Raw genomic sequence first — 12,107 nt, forward strand, 5'->3', positions numbered from 1 at the left:
TAACAATCACTACGAATCTTAACATATTTATATACAAAGTAAAGGAAATCATGAGATTGAACAATTCAAATTGTCTCACTTTATCTCTTTTCAGTCCTACATTTGACTACATGGCACTAAGTCTCCACGAAGCCTATCCTGGCCACCATATGCAGGTATAATTGTTGTGCATAATGACATCAACGCACATCATTCGATATTTTCATTTTTATCAGATTTAACTTTAAAAGATCATAATATGTTGATTTATGCAAAGGCAGAAACACCAGAGGCCATCCATAATTAATTGCTCAGTTTTATTGTTTTTACAAGCCGTTGTAAATATGATTGCTATATATTATGTATATAACCAAATGAAACAATCAGACAATTGATCAGCAGTATCTGATGGTGTTGTGGTTTGTAAAAAAGGATACATTGTTCAAAAGGTCATTGATATTTCCTTTTACAAAATCCTCAATGTATTTGTTATGTTCAGCGTTCTATTTTTGCATCACAGCACAGCTACACCATGACAGCAGATCTTGCCAAGTATAGACGATTCCCGGAGTACAGTTTCTATGATGTCCCATTTAACCTGCCGTTTTTCTCAGCGTACGTGGAGGTCAGTCTTCTGCAACAAGCTATGCCAATTATATTTTAACACCGGGATAATAATTAATGACATGTTTTATAAATCACTGTGTCAAGCGTTGTTCTGTAAGAAAATAAAATCAAACATGTCCGTAGCTACCGCCTGTACCACCGTCCTTAGCTCCCGTCTGTTCCACCTGTCCTTAGCTACCGTCTGTTCCACCTGTCCCTAGCTACCGTCTGTTCCACCTGTCCTTAGATACTGCCTGTACCACCCGTCCTTAGCTACCGTCTGTTCCACCTGTCCTTAGCTACCGTATGTACGACCCGTCCTTAGCTACTGCCTGAACCACCCGTCCTTAGCTACCGTCTGTTCCACCTGTCCTTAGATACCGCCTGTACCATCCGTCCTTAGCTACCGTCTGTACCACCTGTCCTTAGCTACCGTTTCACCACCTGGCCTTAGCAACCGGTTGTGCCACCTGTCCCTAGCCATCGTCTGTGCCACCTGTCCCTTACTTCTGTACCGCAAGTCTCTAGCTGAAATAATTATCATCTGTCCTTAGCTACAGTCTGTGACACATGTCCTTAGCTATCGTCTGTACCGTATGTCCCTAGCTGCAATCATTACCATTTGTCCATAGCTACCGTCTGTACCACATGTCCCTAGCTGCAATCAGTACCATCTGTCTATAGCTACCGTCTGTTCAACCTATCCGTATCTACCGTCTGTACCTATTCGTATCTATTGTCTGTGCAACCCGTCCTTAACTACCGTCTGTTCCACCTGTCCTTAGCTACCGTCTGTACCGCCTGTCCTTAACTACCGTCTGTACCACATGTCCCTAGCTGTAATCAGTACCATCTGTCCATAGCTACCGTTTGTATATCCTGTCCCTAGCTACCGTCTGTGCCACCAGTCCTTAACTACTGTCTGTACCACATGTCCCTAGCTGCAATCAATACCATCTGTCCTTAGCTACAGTCTGTGACACCTGTCCTTAGCTATCGTCTGTACCGCATGTCCGTATCTACCGTCTGTACCGCCTGTCCTTAGCTATCGTCTATACCACAAGTCCCTAGCTGTAATCAGTACCATATGTCCATAGCTACCCTCTGTACCACCTGTCCCTAGCTAACGTATGTGCCGCCTGTCCTTAGCTACCGTCTTTATCACCTGCCCATAAATACCAACTGTACCTATTCGTATATATCGTCTGTGCCACCAGTCCTTAACCTCCGTCTGTACCACATGTCCCTAGCTGCAATCAGTACCATCTGTCTATAGCTACCGTCTGTTCAACCTATCCGTATCTACCGTCTGTACCTATTCGTATCTATATTCTGTGCAACCCGTCCTTAACTACCGTCTGTTCCACCAGTCCCTAGCTGCCGGCTGCACTACCTGTCCTTAGCTAAAGTCTGTGCCGCCTGTCCGTATCTACCGTCTGTACTACCTGTCCTTAACTTCCGTCTGTACCATATGTCCTTAGCTATCGCATGTTCCACCTGTCCCTTAACTACCGTCTGTACCACATGTCCCTAGCTGCAATCAGTACCGCCTGTCCTTAGCTACCGTCTGGACCACCTGTCCCCAGCTACCGTCTGTACCACCTGTCCTTAGCCACCGTCTTAACTACCTGTCCTTAGATACCGTCTTTACCACTTGTCCCTAGCTACCGTCTGTACCACCTGTCCCTAGCTACCGTCTGTGCCACTTGTTCTTAGCTACCGTCTGTACCACCTGTCCATATTTTGTTACCGTCTGTGCAATCTATCCGTATCTACCGTCTGTGCAACCTATCCGTACCGTCTGTGCAACCTATCCGTATCTACCGTCTGTACATGTACCACCCGTCCCTAGCTACCGTCTGTGTCACCTGTTCCTAGCTACCGTCTGTACCACCTGTCCATATTTAACTACCGTCTGTGCCACCTGCCCTTAACTACCGTCTGTACCACCTGTCCTTAGCTGCCAGCTGCACCAACTGACCACAACCTACCGTCTGTGCCACCTGTCCATATTTAGCTACCGTCTGTGCAACCTATCCCTAGCTACCGTCTGTGCCACCTGCCCTTAACTACCGTCTGTACCACCTTTCCTTAGCTGCCAGCTGCACCAATTGCCCTTACCTACCGTCTGTGCCACCTGTTCTTAGCTACCGTCTGTACCACCTGTCCATATTTAGCTACCGTCTGTGCAACCTATCCGTATCTACCGTGTGTGCAACATATCCGTAACGTCTGTGTCACCTGTTCTTAGCTACCGTATGGACCACCTGTCCCTAGCTACCGTCTGTGCCACCTGTTCTTAGCTACCGTCTGTACCACCTGTCCATACCTGTCCATACTTAACTACCGTCTTCCAGCTGCACCAATTGCCCTTAACTACCGTCTGTGCAACCTATCCGTATCTACCGTCTGTGCCACCTGTCCTTAGCTACAATCTTTAACTATCACTCGTCTGTATCTGGCATTGTTCTATAGATAGCGTTTTAAGAAGTAGCGTAACGACTTACGGGTTTGGGTTGTGCACATTCGTGACTTTGAGTACTTCCACCCTTCAGGTAAAGTTAGCACTGCGTCAGTTATAAATGGAAAGAGGAATCCCACTCGGAGTATTTGTTTTTAATTTGCATATTGCCCCTCCTGGGCTAGCACAGTCATGTATGGCAACATTAGTCGATTAGGCTTTGCTATATAAAGACCCAAGTTTGCTATAATACGTCTATCACGGCCTAGTTTTGAATCATATATAGCGAAATCATTTTGACACAAAATTCGGCTACAGGTAGGATCGAAATTCAACCGAACCTGACCAATCGGAAACAAATCAACCAGGCTCACGTATTTCCAGTAACACATTATAACGCCTCCCTTCTTCAACAAATATACCTGCCTCATCAAATCCCGACCCAATATCTATCCATGCACAACCCGACACGCCGACAGAACACCGACCTCCGTCAGTGAGACGAAACCCGCATGGGTTGAGTCATGTAGGCGAAAACCCGTCAATCAATCCAAATAACCTAGCCCTAGTTCGACCCCCGCAGATTTCCCGTAAAGTGCATGGCAGTATGCGATTATTGGAATTTTCATTTGAAGGCGATTTCAACAATAGTTACAATTGTAATACTAAAGTTTTATTTGTTGGTAGCCTTAACCTCAAGCGGATTTCATAGACACGTTTAACTGCAATTTCTCCTCGCCTAGATCACTACCATTATTTACCACTTTTTTATTTCACAATGTCACAGTAGTTAATTTATACTAAATGGGACTCTGTTCCGTTTACTTTAAATATGTTTATTCAGCAATGAACACGGTCTGAAAAGACACACAAAGTAGTGGTAAATTGCACAATGATAATTAGCATGAATTACGTATAGAAACTAATCATAACATACAATCCTCTATCTCCCCCAAGTCTTTGGTACACGTAAGTAATAGGGTCACTCGTATTAGTCCTAGGAACAAAGACTGATGTGAAATATAAGAATTATTAAGAAATGTCCAACTAATTGTCCTAAAATAAACAAAATGAAGCATTGAGTCTCCGTGAAAAGTTGCAGATATAACACTTTGGAAACGTTCCAAGTAGAAACAAGTCAATTGTTATTTGGACATTTTATAATCTGAATGCCAAGCTGGTATTTTGTGGCACGACAAGAAGTCCGGATCGGTGCAGGGGACGGAACTACTGCTTGTGGCGTATGTGTCGAGATAGGTGGCATCGTTGCCGGGGGTGTGGTGATTTTGCTCACTGGGGTCGCAGGAGAATCAAACGCTAGATGACGTCGACTAAAGATGTCTCGAATACCAAATTGTGGTGAAGGGTGATCAACATCAGATGATGAACGAGGCGAACTTTGTATGGTTCTAGTAGTCAACGGAGTGGATGGTGGAGGACTCGTATCCTTACGGGGAGGGTTGCTTTCTTCACCGACGACGTTGTCTGGGGCGTTAGAAGCAGNCCATGACCGCACATCTGTGATGTTCCTGGGTGTCGGAAAATCCAGGATGGCGCGTAGGTATTTCTGTGAAGGCCGTACACTATCGTTGGTTATTTCAAACCCAGCGAATTCGAGTGTGTCCTCTGCAAATACAAATTTGTCAGGGTTCAGCGTTATACCGTTACGGCCGCATATGTCAAGCCACTGGACTGCCTGAAAGAAGCTTTCTTCAACAGTGTCTGACCATAAAAGAACATCGTCGACACATTTGGTTTTGTTGGGGATGTCCGAAACAAGCTCGTCATAGCGCCTGGTGTATCCGTCGCCCGATGCAATGTAGCCTTGGGGTGCAGTTTTGTAACGGTACCTCCCCCAAGGAGTAATGAACGTGGTCAAGTGTCTGTCCTCTTTGCAGATGGGTACACTGTGATAACCGTTCCATGCATCAAATAATGTCTTCTTCTTTCCATGTGGAATAGACCGGGCTTGGTGGAATGGCGAAGGGGTGTGATGAGTCTCGCGAGTGGCATGTGCATTTAAGGGTTGGAAGTCAACAGTGCGCCGAGGTGTACCATTCTTTTTCGCACAAATAACCATTCTATGGCACCAAGTGACAGGCTCACCAACCGGAACAGGTTCAATAACCCCCAAACGAACATCCTGGTCTAGTCCAGCCTTTACTGCACCCTGCCAGTGGATTGGAACGGGTACTGGTGTATGGTGAGCGACAGGTTTCGCGTTGGAGTCCACCATGAGCTTCAAGGGAGGTCCATTCATGAGTGGTAAAGTCTGGTGTTCACATGTGTTGAATGTGCTAGACTTGTAGTGGTCAAGAAGGTAACCTTTTAAGTGACCAACGTTTTCCGTTGTAGCAGGAAAAGGCAGTTTTGTCGGAGGCGGTGGTGGCAGTTGGCGTGTAGGACAATCGCATGCTTTGACTTGGTGATCCGGTAAGGAGAAAGTAGCATCGACATGTATGCTAGCTGAAGGGACTTGAGCTCCGACGGTTGGAAATGAATCGTGGATAATACCTAATGCAGCGCAGGCTTCGCGACTGAGGAAGAGCTTGTCTGTTGAGCTTGTGACATATGTCATCTGTCTGGTCTCCTTGGTGTTTCCTGCCTTGTCTTTACCAATCAAGCGAAGGATGGTCGCCCCAAGAATTTTGATACCACCGTATGTAGCCGTGTGCATCTGCATCGTTACAGGTATGAGTTCTGATTCTCGTAGACCAAGGCGGCGGATTACTTTCAAGCCAGCGAGGCAACTCTGACATCCCGTGTCAGCCATAGCCTGTATTGAGACGTTGCTGGTGTCTCGTGTTAGTCTGAAGCCTAGGGCGGCGTAGTCCTCAGCAGTAACTTTAGCCGTCACGTTCACGAATGGTTGAGGCTTGGAGCGTTGTTTCACCCAGGAATTCGTCAGTTCGTCATAGACATGGTGGTCGATGCAGATTGAGCGTTCGATGCCAGAATCACTAACGGTACAGTGGTGATGTTGTAGAGAATCATGAACAGAGCACAATGCGTCGAACAAAGCACTTCCGGAAAGTGTATCACGGTCTGTCACTTTGGGTTTGTCCTTGCTTCTACATACAATTTCAAAATGATGTTCGCGATGGCAATGCCCACATATGTGTCCATATGCTGTACACTCTGTTTTACGTATGCGAGCAAGGGCAGACTTGCCGTGTCCCTTTTTTCCGCAATATGCACATTGCTCTGCTTTGTTGGAGGTGTCTTTGGACGACGGTCTGTCAGCCTTGCTTTTCCGGTATGAGCTGCTGGCAGCCTCAACTGGATGAGAATCTGAAAGTCTAGAAGCTGAACGTTTACCGGCTTCCTTTGATTCGACAAATTGAAATACATCCTCAAGATTCATGTCCTGATTTTTGTGTCCTAGCAGATCAAGTTGTATTTCCGGATCGGCAATTCCCCGGGTGAGTACGTCACGCATGATAGCGTCAGTGTAATTGACGTCGGCTGTACATCCGGGGCACTTAATCACAAACTTGCATATACCGGCCTGTCCTTTAAGTCTAGCACCGTAACTCCGGACAGTTTCATCACGATCCTGTCGCATATTGTGTAGCGTCACTCTTGCAACCATAGTGTTTTCCTCACGTACTGCGAGCTTTTTAATTGCAGCTAAAACCTCATCCATGGTTTTGTCAGCGAGGCTACCACCGGCTGATCGTGTCAAGTCTTTCCGTAATGGCTCGTCACAGCATTCTAGTAGCTGGATTACTTTATCGCGTCCAGTGATTTTCGTGGCACTGACATAGTCCGACCACCGAGATTGGAAATATGCCCACTCCTCGCTAGATCCTGCGGCACTGAGCGTGGGTCGCTTAACTTTCTCAACTTTGGCAGCGTGTTCTCGTTTGGGTATGTGTACAGCGGAGTGAGCCGTGATGAGTGCCGCGACGATAGTGGCATCCAGGTCATCCGTGACATAGTCGCAGTCTGTGATAGAGCAGGCTACAGCTGGCATTGTGGTGATGTGGCAATGATGGAGTTCAGTATTCCGACCGTGTTCATAAATGGGACTCTGTTCCGTTTACTTTAAATATGTTTAGACACACAAAGTAGTGGTAAATTGCACAATGATAATTAGCAAGAATTACGTATAGAAACTAATCATAACATACAATCCTCTATATACGAGAACAATTACGTAACATTGCATCATATTTAATAGATATAAATTAAAATGAGAGATTGGGGTTATACTCTGGTTATAGTGACGTGCATATTTGAAACGGACTATAGAAAGAGACTATTAAGTAAGAGGCATCAATTGAAGAGATTACGGAAGCAAGAGCAGTTTTCAACATGTATGGACGTTTCGTGTTTACAATTTTACATTGCAGGGATGGGGATTATATTCAGAATACCTCGGCGAAGAGATGGGACTTTATGCAGATGACTATGAACTGTAAGTATAAACATAAATAATGTGGAGATGCATTAAACACGTGCTTAAAGTTGTTTTTGTCTAATTTTATTATTCAAAAGTTCAAACTATTATGTGTATGTAAATGTATTATGGCACTATAAACCGCGACTTTCAATTATCGATTAGACAAGAAGGCTACATGCCCTCTGATTGGCTTGGACAATCATGGATACAACTCTAAGTTCATTTCGGTTCAGTTTGTCATCATACGTTGTCAGAGGGATAAAATAATATGAAATTGATGTCTAAAGACTGACTTTAAGTTTTGGGGTTCGAGAAGACTGCAATTGTATCTGATCGTTAGATTCTTTCACTCGCATTAGTGTAGCTTTGCTTTGCATCCATTGCGATAACCGGGGTATTTTGGAGGTGTTCTGTACCGGTCTCCAATTCAATCGCATGAAGTACTTATTATTATTTAAACCCCAAATAAGACAAATATTTTTTTTTGTACAAAAGGAGAAGGAAAAAACATCAACAATTAAGTTTATTTAGACTTCGTATGAATTGTAAAACCTCTTGGCATTCCCAAAAAGGAGGATCATAATTAATTTTCAAAATAACATAGATTACATTATTAAATAATATAAATTGCTTGATAAAGTTTAGAAAAATGAGTTAGAACAAGAGGGGGAGGGGTGCTGTATTGAAGTTATTATACCCTCCGCAACGAAAGTAAGTCTGTCTGTCTGTCGTCCGCAGTTACTTGTCCGGAAAACTCCGTCTTAACTAACAGACAGATTTGTATAAGCTTCACTTGAATGATCGGTATATTATGAAGTTGTGCACCGGCATTTCAATTTCAGATTTTAACTCCTTTCAATGGAGTTACAGTCCTTTATGCGACATAACTTGTACGGAAACCCCAAGGTCAAGGTCACTGAATGATGTACATGTATAAACTACCAGCATCTGCGGGTGGTATTTGTCCGGATGACATTTCAAGTTGGAAATTAGTTATTTTTTACTGCAATGGTAAAAAAACGTTTTTCCTGCCCCTCAAATATCAGTATTTTCCCTATATAATGTATAATATTACTGTTTGCCAATAAAATGCTCTGTCAATATGACCTGAATTCCAATGTGGAATCGTATTGCTACATTCTGTATATGTTGCCATAGTTGCTATTCCTTAAAATTATATTACTGTAATCGTCCTTTATAGTGTGCGATTCTTTACATTAGCCACACAGCAAGCCATACTCATTACAAATGACAACCAGTAATACCAGTGTGATATGAAATAGGCCGTTCATGTATACACTACATGTCACTACACACTGACCTAAAATACATGTAGTCATTGTGCAATATCCAATAGTGATTCTATGACTATGACTATTGNGCAAAAACCGCCGCCCTGTCCCTTACATACATGTAGTAAGTAAACAAAATCAAATCATGAATAAATGACTCTCCGAAGATTAATTATGAGTATATTTAAATATCCCCAATGCTTGGTGGAGATGAGGGGATGGAGACGGGATAAAAAATGAGCGAAACTTCCTACCTTTGGTCTGTGACAAAATTTGTTCAAGTGACGCTATCGCCTGTCACGTGACATGTGTTTTTGCCTGTAAAGCGGTAAACAGGTCACGGTATGTTTTACTTAATAGATGCAGAGGCAAAAGCAAGAAGTCCTTCCACCTATAAAAATAGTTCTACATAAAATATGCAAATCCACACTATAAATGCAATTAAATTTACTTTGTATTTAATTAATATTTTATAGTGTGCGATTCTTTACATCTAGCCACACAGCAACCCATACTCATTACAAAAAGCAAATGACTACCAGTAATACCAGTGTGATATGAAATAGGCCGTTTATTCACAAAACGACATAAAGTACAAACATGTATACACTACTTATTTATGAAAATAATCTATGGACATCTTTTATTCATTTATTAATTTATTTATTTTGGTTTTTATTCAATTATTTTTGATGTTTTTATTTAATTTATTTTCAGAATGGGAAGATATAGTAATGAAATGCTGCGTGCCTGTCGCCTGGTCGTTGATACTGGGATACATTACTTTGAGTAAGATATCACATGTTCCTCTGAGAATACCTGATAATCACATAAAGTGGATCGTCGAAGCTTTTGAAATAATTAATACCCTGTCGATTTTAGGATGCGTTGTTTATGCATTATATTGCATTAGTTTTTTAGTCGTTCTAATAGTGCGATAAATTAAAATGATTATCAGCCATTCTGTCGATCACTACAGATATTATTATTAGGAACAAAAATGGGTTGAACACTTTTATGAAAGATCTTAAGAGAATCACCGTATCACTGCGAAAAAGGGTTACTATGCATTGTAAACATTTCCCCATCATGAATATAGCTTTGATGATCATTTCCGAAAAGAAAGAATAAAGACGAAAATGAACAAAACAGAGTTTACAGTATTCTGGGTGTAAAAAGACTATTACGACAGACCAGGATTTGATCTCAATGGACTTTTAGACACGACACTGTTTCTCTTATCGTCTGCGTCCTTTCCCATTTGCGCTACAGATATAACCAAACCAAACTTGAGGGGATGTTAGTATATGTACAAAAAGTAAAGGGAATTCGCTAGTCTTTGCCCTAGGTAGAGCAGAAATCCGTCAAAGAGTATCCATTTCATGTGATATTTATGAAATGAGCTTAGAAATGCATATACATAACATAATTTTAATAAACTGTTACATGAGCCTTGCTCTTGGTATTTAGGAAAAAAAATCAAAGGAAAAGAGATTTTATGGTTAGTATGTACAATACATATACATATCAAATGAAAACGTTAGTAAATGGCACAATGTCAGTTGGACAATACTTAACCGGAAAATAGAAGTCCAGATTAACGAAGGATACATAAGAAAAGCAAATTATTAACCTTCTACATTGTAATAACTTTGTATTTTTCAGTTGGACAAAGGAAATGGCTATGGAATATATGTTCAACTACACAGCGTTTGGACCGGGATATGTAGAAATTGAAATTAATCGGTACATCACGTGGCCTGGTCAAGCATGCGCATACAAGATGGGGGAAATCAAAATACGAGAACTGAGAAAGAAATCAGAAAAAGAATTAGGTAGATATTTTAAACATTCAACATGCATGTTAAATACATTGTTTAATAGTTGAATAAAGGAATTTGTCCACTCAATATCAACTATTTCAATAGCAATGACGAATTGATGTTAAATATTAGTAACGTAAATATAAATATAAAATGTATAGTAATAGTCGAGACTGTCGGTCCTCTACGTGTGCGTTTTACGGAAAGTGCCGACGGTTTCCGATTTGGTAACATAAATGCATTAAAGTAATTCATATAAGGAAACGAACTGTATTTATGATGTTTATTGTAGGGGAATTGTTCGACATCAAGAAGTTCCATTCTATGATTTTGGAAAACGGCCCTATGTCCATGAACATTCTTGAGACCCTGGTGGATGGTTGGATTGAGGAGACAAAAGCAGCACATAACGGGGCGACAGCAGTTTCATGGAGCACTGAGACACAGCTACCGTTGTTTCTAGTTCTACTCAGTGCAGTTACATACTGTGTACGGGTGGAGAACTGAGACACAGCTACCGTTGTTTTTAGTTTTACTAAGTGCAGTTACATACTGTGTACGGGCGGAGCACTGAGACACAGCTACCGTTGTTTCTAGTTTTACTCGGTGCAGTTACATACTGTGTAAGGGCTGCATAACACTTTCCACCAATATCGTCTCATATAAAGAGGGACAATTGTGGAAAAGCCGACATCACATTTTTTTCAAAGAGCAATATCGGTCATGTATATCCATAATATAGCAGGTGACCCAATAGATTTTCACGTCCGATCGTGGAATCGAACCCCGGCCGCCTTGGTGAAAAGCAAATGAGCTATCCACTGCGCTACCCGACCACCCATAGATTATATAAGATATATCATACCCAGGACAGATATATCTTAGATATATCAGATTTATACACTAGTACTGTATACAATTGAATGGGACAGTGTATATATTACATGTATGTGAGGTACCATGTATTCAATACAATATATAGGATAGCTTATATAGAAATCAAACTGTGTATAATATACTGTTATATAAACCCGACCACCCTTAGATTGTATCCAGAACAGAACAGATATATCTTAGATATATATGATACATGTATATATGCACTTGTACTGTATTTTAATGACAGACTATTAGCCCTCCCCCCCCCCCTTCTCTCTGTGTGTTTCTATCTCTTATAATTTCAATTTATAAATTAAAGCATTTAAAAATGAAATAGTCTATATATGTATATTAATTAAGTCTGCCATTTTGTACTATTGTAAATATATGCTTGTAATTTGCTGGGAAAGGGCTTAATATAAGTTTAATAACTTGTGCCCAATACAAACTGAACTACTGTATACATTTATATATAATATACTGTAATAGGGTATTTGTTCAAACTACCTATAAATATACCGGGCATTAATAAATAAATCTGCTAAATTACTTTATGTTATTGCATGTGTCAGTTTCTATCTTATATCTACTTATAAGAACATCATTATAATACTAGCTGGAGTTTACCCATTAAATGTATAAACCACATGTTGATTGACCTG

At 41.4% G+C, this 12,107-nt stretch overlaps 1 protein-coding gene across 1 annotated transcript in view; it reads left to right on the forward strand.

Annotated features, from left to right (window-relative positions):
- The window catches only part of LOC110454712, a 21,547-nt gene extending 9,839 nt beyond the window's left edge, over window positions 1–11,708 (forward strand). The window contains exons 13-18 of the mRNA XM_021504366.1: window positions 95–155; window positions 500–604; window positions 7,402–7,466; window positions 9,461–9,532; window positions 10,409–10,578; window positions 10,859–11,708. Coding sequence (XP_021360041.1) covers window positions 95–155; window positions 500–604; window positions 7,402–7,466; window positions 9,461–9,532; window positions 10,409–10,578; window positions 10,859–11,073 — 688 coding nt within the window. The 3' untranslated portion in view covers window positions 11,074–11,708. The remainder of the gene's footprint in view (window positions 1–94; window positions 156–499; window positions 605–7,401; window positions 7,467–9,460; window positions 9,533–10,408; window positions 10,579–10,858) is intronic.
- Window positions 11,709–12,107: the final 399 nt, after the last annotated feature.

Source organism: Mizuhopecten yessoensis, unplaced genomic scaffold (assembly GCF_002113885.1).
Source record: "Mizuhopecten yessoensis strain PY_sf001 unplaced genomic scaffold, ASM211388v2 scaffold8035, whole genome shotgun sequence".
Classification (NCBI taxonomy): Eukaryota; Metazoa; Mollusca; class Bivalvia; order Pectinida; family Pectinidae; genus Mizuhopecten; species Mizuhopecten yessoensis.